At 41.5% G+C, this 22,871-nt stretch overlaps 2 protein-coding genes and 1 long non-coding RNA gene across 4 annotated transcripts in view; 1 reads left to right on the top strand and 2 right to left on the bottom strand.

Annotated features, from left to right (window-relative positions):
* Window positions 1-3,337, bottom strand: part of dgkg (diacylglycerol kinase, gamma) — a 50,798-nt gene extending 47,461 nt beyond the window's left edge. The window contains exon 1 of the mRNA XM_084689310.1: window positions 3,224-3,337. The gene's annotated coding sequence lies outside the window, so the exon portion shown is untranslated. The remainder of the gene's footprint in view (window positions 1-3,223) is intronic.
* A 10,555-nt stretch (window positions 3,338-13,892) lies between these two features.
* On the top strand, window positions 13,893-20,825 carry LOC146234082 (uncharacterized). The gene is made up of 3 exons (XR_014741606.1): window positions 13,893-13,985; window positions 14,121-14,218; window positions 20,612-20,825. It is a non-coding gene; the product is annotated as an uncharacterized LOC146234082 (long non-coding RNA).
* On the bottom strand, window positions 20,525-21,620 carry LOC146234081 (gamma-crystallin M2-like). 2 transcript variants are annotated; one of them, XM_084688761.1, is made up of 4 exons: window positions 21,603-21,611; window positions 21,234-21,476; window positions 20,835-20,843; window positions 20,525-20,797 (listed from the first exon to the last, which is right to left on the bottom strand). In XM_084688761.1, the coding sequence occupies exons 1-4, from the start codon at window positions 21,609-21,611 to the stop codon at window positions 20,525-20,527; spliced, it is 534 nt and encodes a 177-aa protein (XP_084544887.1). The 2 variants fall into 2 exon arrangements, with proteins under 2 accessions (XP_084544887.1, XP_084544886.1); XM_084688760.1 differs by lacking the exon at window positions 20,835-20,843 and having other exon boundaries at window positions 21,603-21,620.
* Window positions 21,621-22,871: the final 1,251 nt, after the last annotated feature.

The following is a 22,871-nucleotide window of genomic DNA, read 5'->3' as shown; positions in this document are numbered from 1 at the left end:
ATATGCTGGATAAATGAGCTGAGGCTTATTGAAGCTCATGACACATCTACACAAACAAGGTGAAATCTAAACAGAATGACTAATGAGCATGCTGTATAGCTCTTGAATACAATGGAAAAAAAGCCAATGAATATTGATAGAACCCAGGCAAAAGGTCAAAAGGTTGAGCAAGTTGGGGTCCTTTCCAGATCAATTCAAATACAGATTCACTCAATACTTTCGAATAAGAGTGAATGTGGATACAATATCTAAGGAGACCCCATAGTGCAGCACTCCCTGAATGCAGTGATCTGGTTGGACGACAAGACATGGTCTCAAACAGATTTAGCTAAAGATGGTGCAGAACCACAGCCCACTCTCCCAACAACTGTAATTCCAGATCACTTAGAGCAGACTTGTCATGACATGAGATACAAGGACATCACCCACAAAGTATACAAATGTGTTTGTTTGGCTTATCTAAAAGGGTTTTGTAATCTCATATCCTCACAACATACAGCCAGGGTTGCACTTGATTGACAGGTTTGGGAAGTGTGATACTGCGCTCCAAAAGGCTATGGCGCTCACCAAACATAATGCCTCTGTAAAGAGAAGGCTGCCATGGCACCTTTGCTGCTGCCTCGTGTAATGGGGCCTGATGTGTTACCACACAAAAACCCCTCTAATGGAATTCTTGGCATTGTGAGTGCTATCCGACAATTCTCCTCCATATTTTACCATGTGACCCGAGGCACGCCGGCAAACTTCAACCACGGTTTTTCTCGTGTTTCATTCACCTCCTGTCAGAGGGACATGACCTGCACACACCTGCAACCACTTACTGCCAATTTGACTGCTACCGCCTCCTTTGAATTGGCTTTGCGTTTTCGTTTGGCGATGCCCTTTATAAAATAACCTTGCGGTTTGTCTACAGCAGGTCCACACGTATGTGTGTGTCCACACAAAGTGTATCTTCAGATCATTTACATACTGTCTGGGTCACATTGGGTGTAATCCTAACAGCCGTTATCACACTTGTACCCTGCAGACTGTACTGTGGGTGTTCTCTGCTTCAGACGGGCTAATTAGCACCTAACGGTGGCTCATCAGTCATGTGCTGATGAACTGAGGCCACAGGATCATTCACGCTGGGAGTAAGACACCCACAGAGTATGCTTTCACTTCAATCCCTAGAGGCATCTAAACAATTCGACTGTCCTTCCATATTTTTTGTTCATGTGCAGAGAGGTGAGAGGAATACGAGATTGTGACAATCTGAGTCTGAGCACAGGGAGTAGCTGGTACGCATATTTTGGTTGCTGTCATATCTTATAGTTCATGTTAATTTAGGGAAATAACTGGAACATAGACAATAACTTGGGCCCTGGATAGACAAAGCTTGATGTTTGCCCATAAAAGGACTTTTTGCCAAGATCAGTTATCTGCTTTTGTCTCAGGACTCAGACACACACTCACACACGCAAACACACCCTCCGTCACCTTTCAACCCCTTCTATCACAGCTCAAGCTCCTCTCTAAATATGCTCCTTCTGAGCAATAACAGCATGGCTCCCCATCACAGGAGTCATGCGGTGGTTATTTTATGCTACAGAACCTGAGCTGGGAGAACAGAGCAGCACCCCAGCCAGGCCAGGCCCGACCCACGGGCCCCTCTCTGCTCTCCTAGGGGATGCAGGCTCACAAATACCACCAATATTTATGGAGGGCCTTGGTGTCATGGCAACTCTGGGATTGGTATTAAATAGCGTACAGCAGACTGTACTTATTGTACTGTCTGTACTGTGGGCTAGTCAGACTTCCAGGGCCCTTCCTATTCACAGACGTTCCATGTGGAACAAGAGATCGAAGGCTCAATTGTGTACTGTGTCAATTTAGGAGAGGCTACTCTTGTCAATCATGGCAAACACGATGGCATTACCACCACCACTACGTCATCCGTGCAGTGTCATTGCTCTCCTTGACCCTGACATCCCACTTTTGGTGTGGGTTTTGGCACGAAAGCCATGGCTCTCTCAGGTACAGTATGGACCCAGATGAAACACACAAAACACGCACAAAGGCACTCGCCCTCGATACGCTTCAACCAGGTCTGAGAACGTGAACAGCATAGCCAAGCCGTGGTGGAGAGGCCAGTCGCTTCTCTACTCCTCCTTCTCATCCTTGTCCTCCTCCTCCTTCTCCTCCTTCTCCTCCTTCTCCTCCTTCTCCTCCTTCTCCTCCTTCTCCTCCTTCTCCATATCCCTGGGCTGTCTCCTACCCTATCATGCCAGAGCAGAGCAGAACATTGCTCAGCTTGCCACAAGCTCGTGAAGAAGGCATGTCTAGGCACAAAAAACCATTGCTTTCGGTAATCGGATGATGAGGCATAATTAACAATTCCAGTTGATGATTGATTAAAGCCATGCGCCTGACATGGCAGCATGAAAGTCTATGGTAAACGGCAACGACATCAGCATTTTAGATGACAGGTTTTTTTTACAGTTGCCTGAAATCCGACAGCACACTCTCATGTTACAGTTTGCTTGCAATCAAGCATGCGCAAGTCAGGGAATGTTGTGGTCATATTTTTAAGTCTTAAGTGGGTCTTCCAATGCTGCAGGAAAGTCTATCTGTATTTCTGTTGCTTAATTTGTTTTTAATAGTTGATAAGATAGCATATGTGATAGATTAGAACAATCACACATTTAGAAACAAATAAACAAACAAGAACGGTGTGCGTCAGGGAGAAGCACTGTTGAGTCCGGTACATCACAATGATTGTGTCTAACATGGTTTTGTCCTTTTCCGTTATGCATCCATTTGGTTACATTCGCAACCACAACACTCCTGGACTGCCATCTGAACAAAAACGAATTTCATTGTCACTGCCTCTGAATTCCTCCACTCAGCATAACCGTTAACACTGTTTTAAAAATGTTGTTGTTTTTTAGACAGAAGGAAAAAAGTTACTGTGAAGGATTCTTGCCTGAATGGACTGACACATTTATGAAGTGAGAACTGAATAAGATAGAGATCAGAAGCAGTAGACACAGACAAGAACATAATCAAATAAGGAGAATTGAGGGGAGAAAGAGAGAGAGCCATCAGGGCTATTCAGACAGGACTGATAAATGAACAATAATGCCCAAACGCTTTGCGAGAGAGGAAGAGGGAGAGAGAGAGAGGGAGTGAGAGAAGGAGAGAGAAACTGCTCAATAGAGAACGAGCTACTGCTTCTCCTTACCTTTTTCCATCCCTGTAATGGTGCTGATGTCTATTCCCTCAGAGTGAGCAGTATACAGTGGTTTCCCTGCCAGGCTAGCAGGATGAGTAGTACCAGGGCTGGGCTGGTGTTTCAGCCCCTCTCACACTGACATACGGCTACGCGCAGCAGAACGGAGGCTCTGGAGCCTCGTCACACGCAGCAACAACATCCCTCCCATCCAGCCTGAATTAATTACGCCTTTTTCCTCCCTCCCTCCCTCCCTCCCTCCCTCCCTTCTCTCTCTCTCTCTCTCTCTCTCTCTCTCTCTCTCTCTCTCTCTCTCTCTCTCTCTCTCTCTTTTTCTCTCTCTTGCCCTTTCCCTCTTTTTCTTTTTCTCTCTCTTTCTTCCTCTCCCTCTTTCTCCTTCTCTCTCCCTCTCGATAGCGTCTCTCTCACTCAATCTTTTTCACACGCTCATGTGGTTTGCTTTTTCTCTCTGCCTCCTCAATGTGTCTCTCTTTAGATGTTTGATTTCTCTCTCTTTCTCTCTGTCCCTCACTCACTTTATCCTTCTTGATACATCAATTTCTCTCTCTCCACCTCAGTTCTTCTGTCTTGATTTGAAGATTCTGTGAATCTTCTTTTCCCACCCTCGGCAGGGTTAAAATGTCCCTGCACTTTCTTTTCTGACAGCCTGTTTACACAGAGCCGCTCACTCTCCTGCTCTCTCCAACACTCCCTCTCTCGATCTCGCTCTGTCGCTCTCTCTCTCATCGACACTGCTTTGTCACATGCAGAGACCAGCCTCCCTCCCTCTCTTGTGAACAACCAGAGCGGTGCCTCTCTCTCTCTATTTGTCTCCCTCTGTATTTATTCTCCTTGTTCTTTTTCACCTGCACAAACATGCACATACTGTTGTACACTATAGCATCTTGTGTAGTATCTCACATAATTGTACAAATCTGTGTTACAACAATGTATTGACATATTGGTTGCTGGGTGGTTCTGTAGAAAAGCAAGGAAAACATTTTGCTCCAGCTCTCTCTCTCTTTCCCACACACACACACACACACACACACACACACACACACACACACACACACACACACACACACGCACACTGCTACCCCTCTCTCATTTCATAGAACTTGCATTACTTCCTGGTACTGTAAATATGAGCTAAAAGTAGGAGATGAATCCCCTGAGAAGAAAATGTGCATTCTCTCAATTTCTTTCCTGTCTTCCGTTGTTGACATCTTTACGTACAGCATTTACAATTACAGAATCACATTAATCTTTAAAATCATTCAATAAAATAATCAAATACTGCAGAAAACATTTTCAATAATAAACTGACAACATCCATACTAAATGTTTACTCTAAGAGAACATTTACACAGAAGATGTTAGACATTGGGTATGCAGAGAATCAAACCAGTAGGCTGACAACAACTATGGATACGCTGCTTTGGGATTAACCTAAAACAACATTTTTGGAGGACATTACTGTTGTCTTATTCTGTAACTTTACGAACAATGAAAATTCGGTTGTGGACAACTATTACTGTCATCAAACCCCCAAATCAGCGAAGGAGGGTGAGTCTGGCACCAACAGCCTGAATTGAGAAGTGAAAGGGAATAACAAAGTAGAGTAAAGAATAGGTGTTCCAACTGATGCATCTGCCAACAAAAAGCTGTATTATTCCAAGTTGTTGTTTCTCAGAAAGGTACACAGCTGAACTGAACACTTCTACCCAAAGGGTATACCTGCCTCTGAATAACTTGAAGTGACTTGAGAAATGGCCATTCCAAGCTGTGGCTGTGTTATGGTGTGTTTGTACGGCCATGTTAACCGTCTCTGTTGTGGTTTGACGTAGAGATGAGTGGGCTCTATACCCCAGCATCCTGTTTCACTTCCTGCCAGGATTCTAATCTTTCTTTTTGGTTCTTTATTTTAAACGTTCGTGTATTGTTGTTCATAATAATCAGAAACCGCACACACTACTGTTTTGGTTTACAGCAATTACTTTTACTCATCCCCGTCAAACACTAAAACCGTCACAAGCACAATGATTTGACATGCTTGTTACAAGAAAACTAGGCAGAAATGAACAACCTGGCAGAAAAAGGAAAAACACAAAATCCACCAAAGCTCTGCTCCTATTTTCAGTTAGCTATCTTAACAGAGCTGTTGTTATGCCACTGCATAGTCACCAGTGGCGATTTTAGACCCTTTTTAGGGGTGCTCAAGCACGTTTAGGGGTGCCTAATTTCATCTCAGCACCCCTAAAAATAAAAAAATAAATAAAAAAAGAATTGTTTATTATCATTTGGTGCTGTAGTTCATGAAGAAAGGGACAACCTTAGTTTTTTCATTCATTCAATATTTTGCAGAAAAATATATAAATGTATTAATTGTTATCCAGTGAAATTATGGATTATATTAGCAAGGGGCTTTAGCACTTTTGCAAGGCACTGTATTCATGGCACATTCTCATTGGGGGCTGAGCACCCCTAAAGGTCTGATCCTAGAAACGCCCCTCATAGTCACACTGGTGGTGCCCTCAAGCTCGTGAAATGATGTGCCTGAACTCTTCACCCTCAGCCCCATACAGCAGCTAATGGCTGCTGCCTCTACCTACCCTGCACTCATGTGCGCATGCCTGCCTGACTGGACATGCCTGAACCTAGCAAAAGAAGAGACCTGGGAGCAAAGGTTTCAATGAGTCAGACAAGGGTACACAACCAGACGATGGGGAGCTGAGAATGCATCAGACCAGGTGCCCATGTTTTATCAAGCTTTTTTTTAAAGGTGTTGTTGCTAACAGGTATGATTGCAAACTGGCTCAAACTCCTTGGTTCCAAAGGCACTCCTAGATAAATGTTGCAAAGCTTGTTTTGAGACTACATTGCTACTTTAAACAAAAGAGCAGTTTAGTTTTACAGTCTTCCTTGAAATTACATTGCATTTAGTCATTTAGTCATTAGAAAGTATCAACCACACTGGCTGGTACAGTCCATATAGTACCATGGACGAGAGAGGACTAGAGCAGCTCTGAGATTCATATTCTAACATTTTATTTTCTACCCCAAACTACAACTCATCGATCCTGCAATGTGATGAAATGAGGACAGACCCACTTACGGCAACACTCCCATCTCTCTAAGAGCAGCCCAACAGCTGGCTGACTTGCTGACTATTCGGGTGGACTGGCAAAGTGACTAACTGGGTGGATGAATATCTGACTTGTTTTACTGGATGTAATTCTGTCTGGCTAAATGGCTGATTAGCTCACTGGCAGGATATTATCATGGTGGCAGCCTGATGCATGGGTTCCTAGTCCCAGGGACATACCATGCCCAGCTATGTAGATCCATTACACGACAGCCAATAAAGAGATCCATATCTGGACTATTGATCTGCTGGGGGACTGCCCTCAGGCAAGAGCTTGGCCACGTAGCCAGCCAGCACTCTAGTCTATTCTAGATAAACTGAAAATGTCGTCTATAATCTGTAATCTGTTACTCTGTCATCTAAACTGCAGCCGTACGCTAACTCTAGTACTCTGTCTGTAAAGAGCAATCCAACTCCAGTGGCTGGGGCTAAGGCTTGAGTGGTAACCTAGGCCTGTCTAGGTCCCCATCCGTAGTGTGTAGTAAGTGTATGATATTCTACTGTCTCTGGAGAGGTAAATATTTTGAGGTTGAAATTCACATAGCCTCAAATGTTTACCAGAGCAGGACAAAGGTTCAGCAAATGATGAACACACGCAAAAGGAATCACAACTCTGTCCTTATTCGTTTATTTGTCGTTTATTCCAAGTCTTCGTTTGCGTCAAAAAAAAGCAAACATGGACATGTGCAACATCCAAGATGAGAAGACATTGTCAAGACAACAGTTGCATTCGTCAAAAGATAGATGTTTTGTTAGTAGTACGTTTCATGACCAGTTTCACTTCTGTTGAACCGAGCATACAGTCTCTGTGAGCCACTCTGCACTTCCTCTCACATTACAACAAACTGTAGGCTGCAGTCTAGCTGCACACAAGTCCTCACTGGGTAGCATTTAAGGATACACAAATGTGCAGACACCCACACACTCACGTCTACAAGAACCACACCCAGGTCAACATTAGAAGTCAAGATGTCCTCTCACAGAGGAAACATCCTCCGTCTGATTTGACTAATTGCATTATAAGCAGAGACACAAAGGCAAATGTAGAAATGGATTTTGTGAAACTTTTAACAGTTAAACAAAGGGATGAATACATGTGTGAGGTCAGGACAATGGATCTCCAGGAATGGAGATGCCCTTCTGGTGAAATCAATCATGTTTAATATGCATCTCTGAAAAATACGTCAACATAAAGTTTACTACCCTAGATTGCGTTTGAAATACAATGGTATGCATTTTGTCCAAGTAAAATGGCCCCGCTTTACCATTTTTTGCCTTTTTCTATTGAGGTGGAGACAGGTGACATTCTTTTCTTCCTAGTAGTTGCACAATGCACATTCACGATTCACTGATTATAGAGGATTAAAGTTATTTAAAAAAAAAAGGTGTTAAGACTTCTCAGGAGTAGAGACAACCCATCCGGCTCATTTGTTCACTCCCCTGAAATCCATTAGGTACTGCAGGAAGTGGCCCTGAATGACTTATCAAAAATACATTCACACTAATAACTATTCTTATTATAGACTCGCGATCCAATCCAGCCAACCTTACCTCATGAACAGCTATGAATAATTAAAATGTAGTTTCAATTATTCAATCTTTAATTTTGAAAATGCAGAAATTGCATTAAAAAATGTAAATGCATTAAACACTCAAAGAGTCCCAATTGGGCTTGCACAATCACAAGCCCCTGTACTGAGTGGGTGGTGTACCACTAACTGTTTCAGAAGAGATTGCCCTGTGTAGCTCTTGTGGTCAAAAGTTACCACTGAGATCACTAGGTCTGATAGCACAGTACATGCCGGGTTTTAACCACCGATTGACAAAGGTACAATCTCTGCCTGCCATCTTCTACTGACCTACTGCTGCAAAAAATCATCAGGCCCATGTGTATACAACATAAATCTCACTTGAAATTGTTTAACGCCTACCTTTTAACGTGTCGTTTTTCCGTTGTTCAGCTGTCTTTACTCTGCTGTAGATGTCAGCCTGCTCCAAGTGGGAACCAAGTGGGATGGGGTACAAGGGGCCTTAATGGATTAATCTAACAGATATCCACAGTTTAGTGATATAATAAAAAAAAAAAAATGTTTACAATGATGAGCCACACACCATATCACATTATTGCTTTTTCCACAGCTGTATTGTTTTTACTACTACTCTGCTGCAGCTGAAGTGTGTGCTGTGTTTGCCTTGACTGCAATCTTTCTGTGTGCTTGGGGTGTGTGTGGGAGGGGGGAGGCACTTGCAAAGAGGCTGCGTTGTATTGAGAACATTGTGTGGTGATGGTGCCGATGGAAAGATAAACAGCGTTTCGCTCTGTGAGATGTAAACGTGGAGAGCAATGGGGGATCTAGCAGGTACGAGGCAAAGTTGAGGCGGTCTAGGCTCTTCCGATGAGCAGCAGTAAAGGAACAGAAGTATATAAGACAGTGGTTACCTGGTCCTACAGTAGATCCATTCTCTCAGTGTCTCAACTGATCTTTGTTCCACTCTGTATCTTTGCATAGTGACTGTTTTTGGCCTGACTTTCCACACCATATCATGCATTCTTTATGCACCCTTGTTGTATTTAATAAACAAGTATTTTCTCTACCTTGAAACATTCTTTTGAGGCCTTTAAAAGTAGCCTGATGAATTATTGATGTTGGCACCACCTGGCAATTGAATGGTCACCACAGTGGGACAGCACATCGGAGAGTAGAGTGTAGATACTGAAGCAAACACTTAAACCATTAGGCTACATTGGCAAAAGCTGTGAGCCTGGACACTGTAGAATGTTCCTTCACATGGACCATGCCCCCTTGTGGGAGATCCATTGAGATGTTAAAAGTCATGACTACTGCACCTCTCCATATTTGACATTCAAATAAAAAATGAATAAACAGCCACCTCACTGACAATGCAAAATACTCACCAGTGCAACTGAGATCTTTTTAAAAACGATGCACGATGTCATTCAAATAGACCTTCATCCCGGGAGCATGGTTGATTTTCATCCCTCTAAAATACTAGGCAGTGAGAGGGCCAACTCTGTTTAAAAAGAGTCCTGTGTCAAAACATAGAAATATTATAGAAATAGGAAGTGCCCTCTTTTCATGTCTTCATGGACCTCCATTACACCAACATCTTGTCAGGCCATCTCCAGACTAAGATGTTGACAGAAGGCATTGCCTGGTCCATTGAGCTCACTCGGTAATTGCTTTTGCGGGGTCCCAGAAATCAGCAGTTACAGCTCATGTTTCAGCCTGGCCCCACACTAATCACAATCCTTTTCAGTGGGTTTATACTCATCATAGAATCACCGTCCCTGACTCATGTTTCAATGCAACTGCATCTGGCATAATGGGGAATTTGCTGGTTGAATCTCCAAATGAATGGTAACTAAAAAAGTATGACACACAATGCCACTCACAGCATCCTGTAAACATTTCCTTGTATTTCCACTCCCAAATATTGATGTTTTCCAGCTGCTCCAGGCAAATACATAGGTATCATTTTCTTTCAATCATCATGATCATGTCCATAATGAGATAATCATGCTTTCAAGCTTCATTAAGAATGACTTACATTTACATTTATGCATTTAGCAGACACTTGTATCCAAAGCGACTTCCAAGAAAGGGCTTTACAAAAGAGCATAGGTCACTGATCATAACAACGAGGTTGTCCCAAACACTGCAAGCAGCCAAAACATGAAGCATACATTGTGAAAAAACTAAACAAGTGCCAAAGGGAAGACACATAATAGCATGCAGTTATACAAGTTACAAATTAAAACAACATGAACCTCAAAAAATGCAAGACTGTACCTGTATAAGAACAATCAACAGTAAAATATTTCACAGCGAGACAAGAGGTCAAATTGTTGACTTGATAAACAATTGTTGGTGAGGGAAAATTTGATGGGAATTTAAACCCAAGTTATTATTTAATTTAACATAATTTCATAACTATTCATATATACCAGATTATTTTGATTAGTAATACAATGACGATACACGTTTATTAAAGAATTTGAATTATTGTTCCTAGAAAAAGGACAATCATTTTTCATTGTGTTTGCAACCATTATTATTTGCTGCCACCAAACATACATTGTTGTAATTGTTACTCTGGACATCTCTGGAAATCTTAACAAGCAGTTGGATTGAGCAGATTAATTTCCAGGCTTATTTACAAGTCATTTGGTCAAGCGTTGTTTGTGACACAGGTGTAATTGCATGTCTCGTCAGTATCCTTTCCTCTCTTGCCCACACCAGGTTTGGAACTCAGGGTACTGTAAACTTCACCAATAATCCTGACAAAGAACAGCAGGCATAGTCACACAACCTCATCACATTACAAGATTATTCATCAACCCCATGAGCAAGTTCAGCAGTGAGTTCATGTAGTGGTTGTGGCTGAAATTTGCAGAGGCCAACTGAACATGAACGGCAAACTGCCATTTTGTCCTGCATTAGCCGTTTCCAAAACTCGTCTTGTATCCATCACTCTGTTCATGTGTGCTCAAGATGTCCCCCTTTTAGACCCTTCAATGGGTTACAAGCATTGACATAGAAATAGAGCAACAGAAAAGGTGGATAGGAATAATGTTGAGGCCCATAAAAATGAAATAATTTCTGTAATAATTTTTGACCAAAATAAATGAATGACCAGCTGCAAGCGTCTTGCTTGCAAGTGAAAATTCTTGGTAATGTCAGCCTGTCTCCCCTGCTTGAATCACTGTGTGTCTCAGCAGTTTCTTATTGAAAGGCTCCATTTGTGCCAGCCACCCCAGCCACCCTGACTGGGAAAATACAAGACACTAAAAGAATGGAAACATTCCCGGGCAGGTGGCTCCTGCACCCGGATTGCCACACTGTTCTAGACCTGCAACACTACCGTAGAAAGGACGTCTGTGGTTCTGCTTATCCTTATTTACCACAACCATGATGGATAGTCACTTTAAGTACAATCATAAAAATAAAAGCTTCTTGTACGTTTTGGCCACAGCCCATTTACTGCAAAGATGTATTGGAATAAGTAAGTCATTCCTGTAATAGAGAAATATGAACCTGAAGGGACTCATTCAAAGAGGCTGCTCTGAAAAATGTCAGTAAAATGTGGAAACACAATGCTGATTGAAGACATTAGCATCCTCCACTCCACCCTTCTCTCAGTCTAATGTGGTAAGTTAATGATCTAATTGAATCCTGTCTGGTCTTGATATTAATCCTCTCTGCTGGGATCTTGTCATGACAGATTTTTTTACTGCCATTACTGCTTTCTCTTCCTACACCATGAATTCTTCTTCCGTCAGTAGATTATGTTTCAGCCCTGTCCCTCCAGTTTAGTGGGTACTCAAAAACGCTTGCTAACATTTCCACCTTATCACAACCGATCGCAAAGCCCTATGGGACGTCAACTCGCAATATAAAGAAGTTTAAATATAATGATATGAAATATCAAGCCTTTTAATGCCTGCAAAGCGATCAAGTAAACTATATAACAACAATAGTGTTTTATGTAACTGACCCCTCTAACAGTACAACTAGTCCCAGCTTGCCCCCCTCCCCAGTTGAAATGGTTTAGAACCTCCACTGCATTAAACCTGGAAAAACCCTAGAGCATGACTAAGAAAGAAAATGCATATCGACTTATCTTTCCATAAAAGAGAATGAGACATCAAAGCCTACTCAATCTCTATATCAAGATGCATGACACATACATATAGGCCATGGGCAACTCATAACTTGTCTCATAACAGATACTCACTGGAAGGTTCATGGTGTAATGGTAACTTGTTGTTGACTTGTCGGCTTAGTCACCATCATAGCTAATTGCTCTTGAGACATGTCTCTATATCTGTTGTGGTGTGTGTGTGTGTGTGTGGGGGGGGGGGGGGTGCACCAACATTATCTTATGATGCAGAATGTAATGTCAATATTCCATACACTTCATTCAGATGAGGCACCTCACAGCAAGCTCATAAAACACTTTGGAGGTTCAATATATCTTATTTTTCTTCTTGATAAACACAGATCTGTGTTTATACAGTACTCAAATGATATCATCTATGATATGACAGGATATAATATAACCATTTTACACCCCTCACTTGGAAACACACACATGCAGTATGTTGTCTATAGTAACACAAGCTCTGTATCCATGCTCAAAACATTTTTTTAAATAGTTTGGACTAATGTATGTTAGAGATGAGGGCTGAAATTATTGTCTTATACCAGCCAATAAATTACAAGAAAGAGAGAAAATGTGTCTAATGAAACAAAAAAAGGCAATGAGATGTGGTTGTTAAACCAGGGCATCCCTCCTGCCAGTGTACCTAGGGAGCCTGTGTCATTATCTCCTGTCAGAGAAAGGTCATTGATGCCTTACATCTACTTGTTATTTTCTCTCCAGACAAACAGCACAACATGGGAGCTGTGTCCCATCAGGCTCAGCACCGCCCTGCCCTGACCCTCACCTTGTCAACATTGTCAGAGTAATAGTAGCTCCAGAGCGGAGCTCCTTTTGGGGTCCCACACTATTAGCCTAGCAGCCTATTTTGTCAGATTTGTGTCAGGGTATATAGGGTGCATGGTACTGTATATTTCAAACTATTATGACAAATATACTGTCTAAAATTGGGTATGCTGTATTAGATCAATTGATTAGTGGGAATTCTCCACAGATCTCACCTGTAAAGATGTCTTCAATATGTTTATTACATCGATCTCCTGAATTCAGGGCTGCAAAGCTTGTGTTTCCCTGTATAAACTTAACTGTCACATATTTAAACAAGACAAGCAGAAGATAGATTGATATTGTCCAGGCCCTCTTTTGACAACTGGGTGTGCTGCTGGTAAAAATGTACTTTCACTCTGGGATCACTTTGCTCTTGTGTTACTGACTGTATCTTGTCACAGCTTCCAAGATCAGCTGGTGTTTGAGAGAAAGCACATGCAGACATACAACACACCCTCTATCTAGCTGGGCATTACTCTGGAACCTTGGCAAGTGTAGAAGGGATCTCAGCTCTTCGATGGTAGGCTACAGGATGGAAAATGTCAAATGTGTTTTGAAGATGTAATGCTTCTATTTAGCTTTCAGCGCTACGTCTGCCATCAATCTCAAAGGAAGGACACATCTTCACGAGGAACACTTTTCCACTGAGAGCTATATATGTGACGCAACCTGCCACAGGCAAACTGTTGTGTTGAGACATCTGAAGAGGTCAGCCAACTCAATTCTGGTTTCCCAGAATAGGTTCTGTGCTAGGATTAAATGATACAAATCCTCCTAGAAGAGTAAGACCTCAAGACAGAACAGATGCCTCTAGTTACACACCCAGAGGGAATTATAGGACAATGACATTAGGGGAAGAGGTTCAAAACAGGATGACCAAACTAGTTTATAGCCTATAGCTCTGTTTTCAACCCCAGAGTCTAACAATAGACTATGATTCCATTATTTGCTTGTTTTCCATTCGTCTCCATGACAACTTCCTTACCACATGTCACAGCTTGCTAAATGTAATTCAAATACATTCAAAAATACAAACCGAGAAGAAGGACTGACCGGGGTCTGTTGGTGAAATCCAATTTCCTGTGTTCTACTCAACATGTTGAGAGGAAGGCTTTGGTCGGATCTAATTAAACTACTTTCTATTAGGGAATACAGCCATAATCACAGTCTTTCAAACTTGGATGATTACATGCCTCTGTCTTGATGATATTATAAGTTCATGTTGATAGTGTTTTACATTTTCGTTTAAAGGTTCTTACACAAGATGGAGAGCACAATACAAGGCTGAAGGAGCTAGATACAGATCACATTGAGTCTGTTGTGGCAACTTGAGAGAAACACTGGCAGAGGTAATGTGACTGAAGCAGCAGCAACTGCCATCTTTTACAAACAACCCAGACCTCACTTTAAATTCAGAGCTGCACTTCCTCATTTTTATCCTCTCTTTACAAATAGACCTTAATGAAAAAATTGTATAACAATTGTATAAAAATAGACAGTGTTTTAAAACCACATTACAAACATATGGAAACAAAGAGAAGGTTTCTGGTCCATTCCAAAGCTATTTCGTGGATTTATAGCCATCATCAAATTTCCAATAGAGATTGAGTGGACCTCTCAGTGTCTGCTTATACACACAGAGTCTCATACCCATCCCCTCAGCTCCTCTCCAGTCATTACAATGCAGAGCCAGCCTGCAGCTCCTACGCTGTGCAGAGAGGAATGATGAAACCAGGGCTAAAAATAGCTGCCTCCCAGGATCCCCCCTCACACTGCACTGTAAACATTCACAGAGCCAGCGACAGCCAGCCTCAGTGCAAAGCAGGCAGACTGACATACTGCAGCCCTGCTACATTACCCCTCCCCCTCCTTTTCCTCCTCCTGTTCCTCCCTTTCCTCATACTCGGGACCTTTTGTTTGAGAAACATTGGTCCGATTGGAGCAAAGTCTTTGGAAAAGCTTCGGATACAAACAAATCAGACACAATCAGTTTATGTAAATATTGCAAGGAAGTGCCCCCAGACATATCTTGGTTGGGTGGTTGCCCACATATTCTACGTATTACGTTTTTTTTCTCTTTGCTCTGTGACAGCAAAATATGGCTCTTAGTGTTTAGATTGGCAGGCATGCCTCATCAACCAGCAAGTAGGTCCTGCACAATGAAAGCCATATGTGAAGGCTTTACTGTGAAATGATATGAGGACATTAGCAGGCTATCAAAGCCAGTAGTATTATTGAAATGAAAAAAGTGTGGCTTTAAAGTAGGTGAGCCTACAATATTATGATCTCAGCTGAGCAAAGCACTGTGTAGCCTATATGCTTTACAATAGATACAGTTCATGCCATCAGTCAGGTGATGTTCATTTGCTTATTATGGAAAACTTAATGTATTTGTTGTCTGTAGCTATGGCACCACAACTTGCCCCCATCCGTTCTCCATTCTTCTTTCAGAAATGTACACTGTTGCATACTGTATACAGCCAACACAATGTACACTAACATTCTTGACACATGTCAAAATGTGACGTGACAGGATTGTTGTAAAACATTGCAGAATCTGAGCTGTCAAATGTAATGTTTCAAACCAGAATCCAAAAGCTGTCTGCAAAACCTCCCTGCAAATCATTTGATGTCATTGATATTTATCAAGTAAATCATTTGGTCCCAACATGATGTCTTGGGGGTCTTAGGGAGACTGATGGAGAATGTGATCTTGTCTACATAAATGGGATCATGTAAGGATGTCATCAAACCTCATTTCAGTGTCACCAACCCTAAGCCCAACGAATAACCAACCACATTGCAAGACAGTTGGCAAATTAAAACAATGAGACTATATAAGCTACTGACATTATAGGAATGATTAGGTTCCTCTTAGCGGTGCTATTGTTACTTGGTTTTAGTTACTGTAACCCATAACTATTATGAACACGATAATACAATGGTCATAACAGCATGACATCTGAGGCAACAATACCATTCCCAGCCTTACATGACCTCACATAGAATGCATTAGGCTATTACTATAACCTGAATTATTGTACTAGTATTGAATATTAGAGATGGTTTAGTTTACCACAGTTTATCAACAGTTACGTAATATCACCCTGCATTGTAAGGCTTCACATTTCATCTGCTGACTTCAACAATGTAGGCAAAAACATTTAAAAATGTTCAAAGAATACCTTTGAGTCAACTTAGAGATGTCAATTCCCCCATTGCTTTTCTTTCCTACTGATAGCACTAATGGGTAATCAATACATCATTTCCTATGCTCTGTTTGTACATACTCATCCTGAATTATATCCATTAGGAACTACTTAGGACAAAATAATGTTGCTGTCTTTTACAGTGCATTGACATAAGTGCACCAAAGGGAAGTGATAATGGGTGGGTAGATGGAAGAGGTAGTCAAGGTTTTTGTGGTGGCTGGGCTGTTGTAAGAGAAACACTTCTGCACTGACACCCAGAGATCCAGTCTGGATCAGGGAAAAACTGAGAGAGATGGGTTTCCATGGCAATATTTTTTTCAGTTTGACGTCACAAGCTTCCCTGGTAAATCCTCTATACAAAGGTTAGGGTGTGTATGTGAGTGAATGTGTGCGTGCATGTGTACTTCTATCATGTGCTTGTGCCTTTGAGAGTGTGCATGTTTAGGTGTGAGAGAGAGAAAGAGAGAGAGAGAGAGAGAGAGAGAGAGAGAGAGAGAGAGAGAGAGAGAGAGTGATGCATTTCATGACGACTTGACACATCTATACATACTGCAATATTACTGATTACTGACTTTTAGTGAACTTACCACTCTATCTATAGTTTGATTATTAAAAACAAGTTAAAGACATGGTTCAAATACAACAAGACAGGACAGGAACATACAAACGGCATTCTGTTGTGGTACTGATTAATAGTGCTATATATTATGGAAGTGCAACTACATTTTATGACTAAGTTCAATTGCACTTGTTTGAACACATTAGGAACCACTTTTAAAAGCATTCATGATTTCTGTTAATGTAATATTAATTTGGTGAAGAGAGCATTATGACTTGTTCACTGAGACCGCAATGCTTTGACGCTTACTTGCAAAACAATGACTTGGTCCCACCTCTGCTGCAGTAGTTGCTCAAAGTTAGCTCCACTCCCCACTGGCTAAAAGTTAACTTAGCTAACTACTAGGTACCTAAAGTAGAGTTCAAGAAATGTACTTACTTGCTGGTCAATATTTCTATTTGCAATTAGTAAAAACAAATTCTAGAATTGTAATCATGCTGGTCAGATTTTTTTAAATATACTTCCATCTTATTTTCGTATTTTGGGCATACTGACACTTATCAGAATCACATTTACGGAGCGTTGATATGGTGTTCTGACATTTCTTTGTACCACATCAAAGCCTTCTTGCCAGACCAATTTGGTGTTTATTGCCTGACTTAGACAGTAGTGCAACTGGTCTGTCAAGAGACAAGCATGGACTTGAGCAAGGTTGCCACCTACTGGGTTCCCAGGAACATTGACGGTGAACCAGATGTGAACCTCCATTATACATGATGTTAAACAGTGGCATTGATTTCCCAAGGGACAGGAAAGGGATTTTTAATCAAATTTCAAAATGTGTTCCCCTTCCTCTTTAAATGGCATGTAATTGAGCATGGAAGAGTTCACAATTTCACGTCCCTACCACCTTTCAAGCCAAACCTACGCCCCTGCCAGGCTTACAGCTGTATGAAGCCATATGTAAGTCTACATGTCAACAGTGACACATCATAATATATTGGATGCATCCATTAGATACTGTAGTGCGACCAATACATTTCCATCATGTTTTGACCTCAGTGTCCCATATAAATGTTCCGTTTATGTCCTATTGTCATTCTGCTGTCTTCAGTCACTGCTTCAGAGAAGACTGTCACAGACAGGCAGTGTCAAATAGTCTCTATTAGTGTAAGGTGTATAAGGTGTCAGTGACACACAGTATGTATAAAGTGCCAAGGCACAATGGGACGCTAGCATATTTGTGTAAGGAGTAGTGGGATGCGCTTCCTACGTATAACTGGGGCCTGTAATTACTGGGGCCTGTAATTACTGTCCCAGCATGTCTGGGTGCGTACCAAGTGTGCGTCGTGAGGTTTGTGACAGGCCAGCTGAGAGTGTGAGGGGAAGCAGACGACCAGGGCCACAGGAGATGTGACCTCACCACAGTGGAGTCCTCATACCAGCATCAACAGATATGCAGAATGTGACCTCAAACAGGTCAGGATGGTTCAGGGGTCTCTTCCAATTTCAGATGATAGCTTGAGGTGAATTACAATTCAAAATTCACGTGGATATTTTTTTATTAACTTTTTTTCACAGAACTTTCAATTGTATGGGGATGGACAGTGACATTTTTTCTCAATTTCACAGTTTTTTCTACTTAAACCGTTGGGTCATCTTTCTGGATTAGATGAGAGAAAAATAGGAGGCTGCTCAACTGTAGTGGGATACTCCATGAGGGAGATTAAGAGCAGAAATCTGAATGTCTGAATATAAGTACCTGTTGACTGAATTGTCTCTAATGCCATCATCTCACTGCACTTAAATTACAGTAACAAAGCCATAGTCAAAGCATTACATTTACATTTAGTCATTTAGCAGACGCTCTTAACCAGAGCGACTTACAGTAAGTACAGGGACATTCCCCCCAAGGCAAGTAGGGTGAAGTGTCTTGCCCGAGGACACAACGTAATTTGGCATGGCCGGGAATTGAACCACATTAAGACGATTGTTAAGAAATGATCAACAGTTTTCTGACTTCAATGCCAACATGGTGTGTTGCCTGTTTTTCAATCTAGCTCTATGTGGAATTTAGATACGGATTTGATTCAGAGCTTCCAAAAACTACAGTACATGAGTATGTTTTCTGTGTGCTGGCCCAACTCTTCTATCCTCATGCAGTACAGCTATTTATATCTTGAGGGGGTTGGAGATAGGGCTCCAGCCACAGCTGAGAGGAATTAAATTAATCCCCAGGAAAGAATGTAAAAATAAACTTTTCAGAAGGTTGCCTTCTATGGAAGCAATGGAATATAGAGATCAGAAGAAAAATGTCTGAGGTGAAGACACCCATAAAAGTGAACAAGACCAAGTTGGAATGCCATACGATCAGATATAGCCTTTATTACATGTAAGACAGACAGGTTAAAGGGTCTCTTGTACCGTGACAGGACATTGCTTTATTGAGTCTCCAAGGCATCGTTATAAAATACAAATACAAAATGTGAACGTAAACGGGTCCATCTTGAAAATGTGCTTGATAAAAATACAGCTGAACAAAAAACACGGTAATGTTCAAACAAAATACTTTATTATTAAATCATAGCTGCCCTCATTTATGCACAATGATCAAAAGTAGAAGACCACAAGCAAGACGCCCCTCAAAATGCAGGTTCTCTCAGGTTAAATTTAAGGTATCAAATATGACTTTTCAATTGTGTTTTCTGTGTAGGCCCTTTACTCTTCATGCTTCTCGATGGGGGACAATGCTTTAACAACACAGGTGACGCTCCCACAAAAACCAGAAGGGGGTGCTCTGAGGCTCACTGTATCTACAGTCAGCTCCATGTAATTGATAGTGGTCTCTCTCTTTTTCTCTTTCCCATTTTTGAATATGGCAGCACAGGCTAGAGAAATGTGGGGTTAACAAGGGACTACAGTATTCAGTTACGCCAGAGGAGAAAGTGCTGGCAGGAGACCCTTTGTGTTATAGAAGGCCCAGTGTTGTTTCAGTGAGCCCTGCCCCTGCCCACGTCAGCATAACGGCTGACTGGCATGCAGGGATCCATCCCCTTATTGGCATATCCCCCTGACTCATCATCATGCTCCCCTCTCTTTGTCGGGAGGTTTAGCGGCGGTGCAGCACTGGGCAGTCATTCCACACAGGGACACCCAAATCTGCCCTCCGCCATGCCCCTGCCTTCACGCACAGAAACACACAGTCACGCCACATTTCCACTGACTTGTATATTTTCTCTCTCGATTATCTATTATCGATCATCGTATTCGATCTGCATCTAAACTTGAAGAAAAAGGATCATGGTGCTAAATAACACACTGTAGTAGAGTGTTGGAGTCTGTATGAGAAGATTTGGTCATAGATATACTAATTTTGTAGCAGCACTAGCAGAGGGGGTAAAGAGTGAATGTTTGCCTTCAAAACCAATGGTAGCTGAGGTGTGCAAGAATAGAAACAGAAATGTCTGATAACAACATCCGTTGGACCCATAACACCAAAATAAATTCTTCATGGGATGTTGAATACTAGACTTAAAGACAAGTTTTCCTTCTTCCCTGTTTAGGTTACCACCATTGTGTGGACAGTGATGAGTGAGCTAATTTTTGAAGATAGAATACAGTAACAATTGTATAAACCACTACAGTCTCTAAACATTCTGAATTTCTTAATTGTGGCTTGCTGACATTCCACTGAGGTTTTTAATGATCTGAGTTAAGTGTTTGGAACTTTTCCATCATTATGCAAATGGTAAAGCAGAAGCACTGAGTTTGGTGTCAATTTAATTGCAAATGACAGCAAAGAGAACCATCAATCCTTCCAGCACAATCTTTTTTATTAAATCCGCAAACAACAATAATGCAAAACAGGTACTGATGAAGACAGTCTAAAAGTCCTGTATATGGCGGAAGGACCCAACTTTAGGGAGCATGGCTCCCCACTCGGTGAAGTGACGGTACTCTGCTTTTTCCAGCAGGTACTGGCGGCCACGGTAGCTGGGGAGCTCGTAGAAGACCCAAGCCCCATCCATGACATTAGCAGAATGGACCTCACGGTAGTGCCAGCGCTCAGACACGTTGGCCAGATCCTCGCTAACCTCCATCATCTGGCCGCTGAAGTCAGGGCGCTCATAGATACGCATCCGGAACTTGTCAGAGGTCTGAAATTCAGAGAAGGGACGTGGTTTGCGGAGGGACACCAAACAACTTAAATAAAGTCATAGTAATGAAATGTGTTCTAGGATGGCTTTAACACAATAATTTTCCTCAATGTCTTTATGTTCATTTTGTAGAATATTTTGTAATACTCTAAGTAGATATGGGGAGTTAAATTAACTAATTTGCACGACTAATTATCAATAAGATCACAATAATTTGAGGGAAAAGGAAAGTGGTGTGTATGTCTCTATCCTGAGATATAGTGTGCATGGAACCCATTGACCTGCCTTGTTTGTGTCTATGCATGTATGAATGACAAAGAAAGAGACAGTATAGAGGGAGTAAGACAGAAAGAAGCTCAGTGTGATAGTATGTCAGATGAATCTGCCGTTACACAGGTTGATGTCAACAGTAAGATCTCAATTCGATAAAACTCACATTTCGGATTATGCGGCAAGACCTGATGTTGTCGTTGTAGCCCATCCAGCGCTGGTAGTCTGGAAACTCCCCTCTGGTTAGGATATACTGGTAGCCCATGAAGTTGGGGCGTTCATAGAGCACCCAGGAGCCACTCTCCACCCTGATGGAGTTGCAGCGGCTGAAATGGGTCTTTAGCTCAGGACAGTCACTGCTACACTCATAGTGACGCCCCTGGAAGTTCTTGTCCTCAAAGAAGATGATCTGTGGAATTAGAAAGAAGTATTCAAAACATACTGTCAGTTTTCAGGCATTGCTATGGGTAAGTGTTATGTATCTGTATGTGCATCCCCTTTTGTGAGTTATGGAGCAAGGGGCTAAACATTCTACCTTTCCCATGTGCTCCATGTTTGGGGCTTTCACTGACTTTTGATTACTGAATATTTATGGATAGCTATTTGCCTCTCACATGCATCATAACAACCTCTGACATGGGCCAGATTTATATATGTGGGACATTGAAATGCACTGCCAATGGAATCTTTGTCATTCGAATAGCCTCAGCATTTATATCACTACAATAGCTGATGCTGCAATTGTTTAAGCTTGGCACTGCTTAATGAAATGTTTACAAAGCATTGTGTGGAAGCTGTACTTTTGATCTTACAATGCTATCATGATTCCAGAAAAGATTGCTTGATCAAAATAAATGTTGTTTTTCCCCCACAGCTGGTAGTGAGAGGGATGCTGTGGCATTGGCTTCTGGCCACAGGGCTACGTTGCGTAAACCCTCAACATCTGTTGTGGAACAGAGAGGTGTATTCAAACTCTCAAGCCCCACCCTCCATCCTAGTCCACACTCTGCCAGTGGGCTAAAACGGAAGGTTCCTTTTGATACAAGGGTTAATTTATGGATGGAAAGATGATTTCAATAAAACGCCAAATCATAGATGATTCATTGTGTTAATACAGTGATTAATATTATTGATATATTGTCCAGTTCACACTGACACTGACTGTGTACAATTGTGCTGATGGTCAATACATATTGAGTCATTAAAACTGTCACTTCTGTAAACCAAACACTGAAAAACTGTACAAAGGTACATGAAGGTTGGTATTATGCGCTGGTCAAACCGTATCCAGCATACTTTTGGGACTCTTCAAGGACTGCCATGGTTCTCATATTGCTATACAACAATCCATGTGAAACCACACATCTAACAAATAATACATGCTTGTAAAATATATGTGTGACCCCTTTTTTGTAACAATTACACTAATCTCAACTGCTAGTTAATAGTTTATAGCTAACATACTTTTAACTAGCAGTATACCAGTCTTCATCACAACTGGTACATCTGTAACCAAAAGTTCATTCCAAAACAAGTTTGCTATTAAAATATAAGTTGGCTTCAAATATGCAGAAACCAGTTAATAAAAAATTCTATTTTTAGTAACTAATGTTGAGAAATAAACAAACCCTCGCACTTACAATACCCTGGAAAGCACTTTGACCAATTCTCTTTGACTTGGTTTGGGCCCTGTTTGGGATACTCATTAATCCATTATTAAACTCATTCAATTTACTTAATATTTATCTAATCATTCAGTAGCAAGTCTGATATGCGTCTGTAATCTGTTCATATGGTTCATAAT

Source organism: Hypomesus nipponensis, chromosome 23, assembly GCF_054491055.1.
Source record: "Hypomesus nipponensis isolate SF chromosome 23, ASM5449105v1, whole genome shotgun sequence".
In the NCBI taxonomy this organism is placed as follows: Eukaryota; Metazoa; Chordata; class Actinopteri; order Osmeriformes; family Osmeridae; genus Hypomesus; species Hypomesus nipponensis.
Note: the sequence above shows the minus strand (reverse complement) of the source record. Positions and strands in the feature narration are given on the sequence as shown.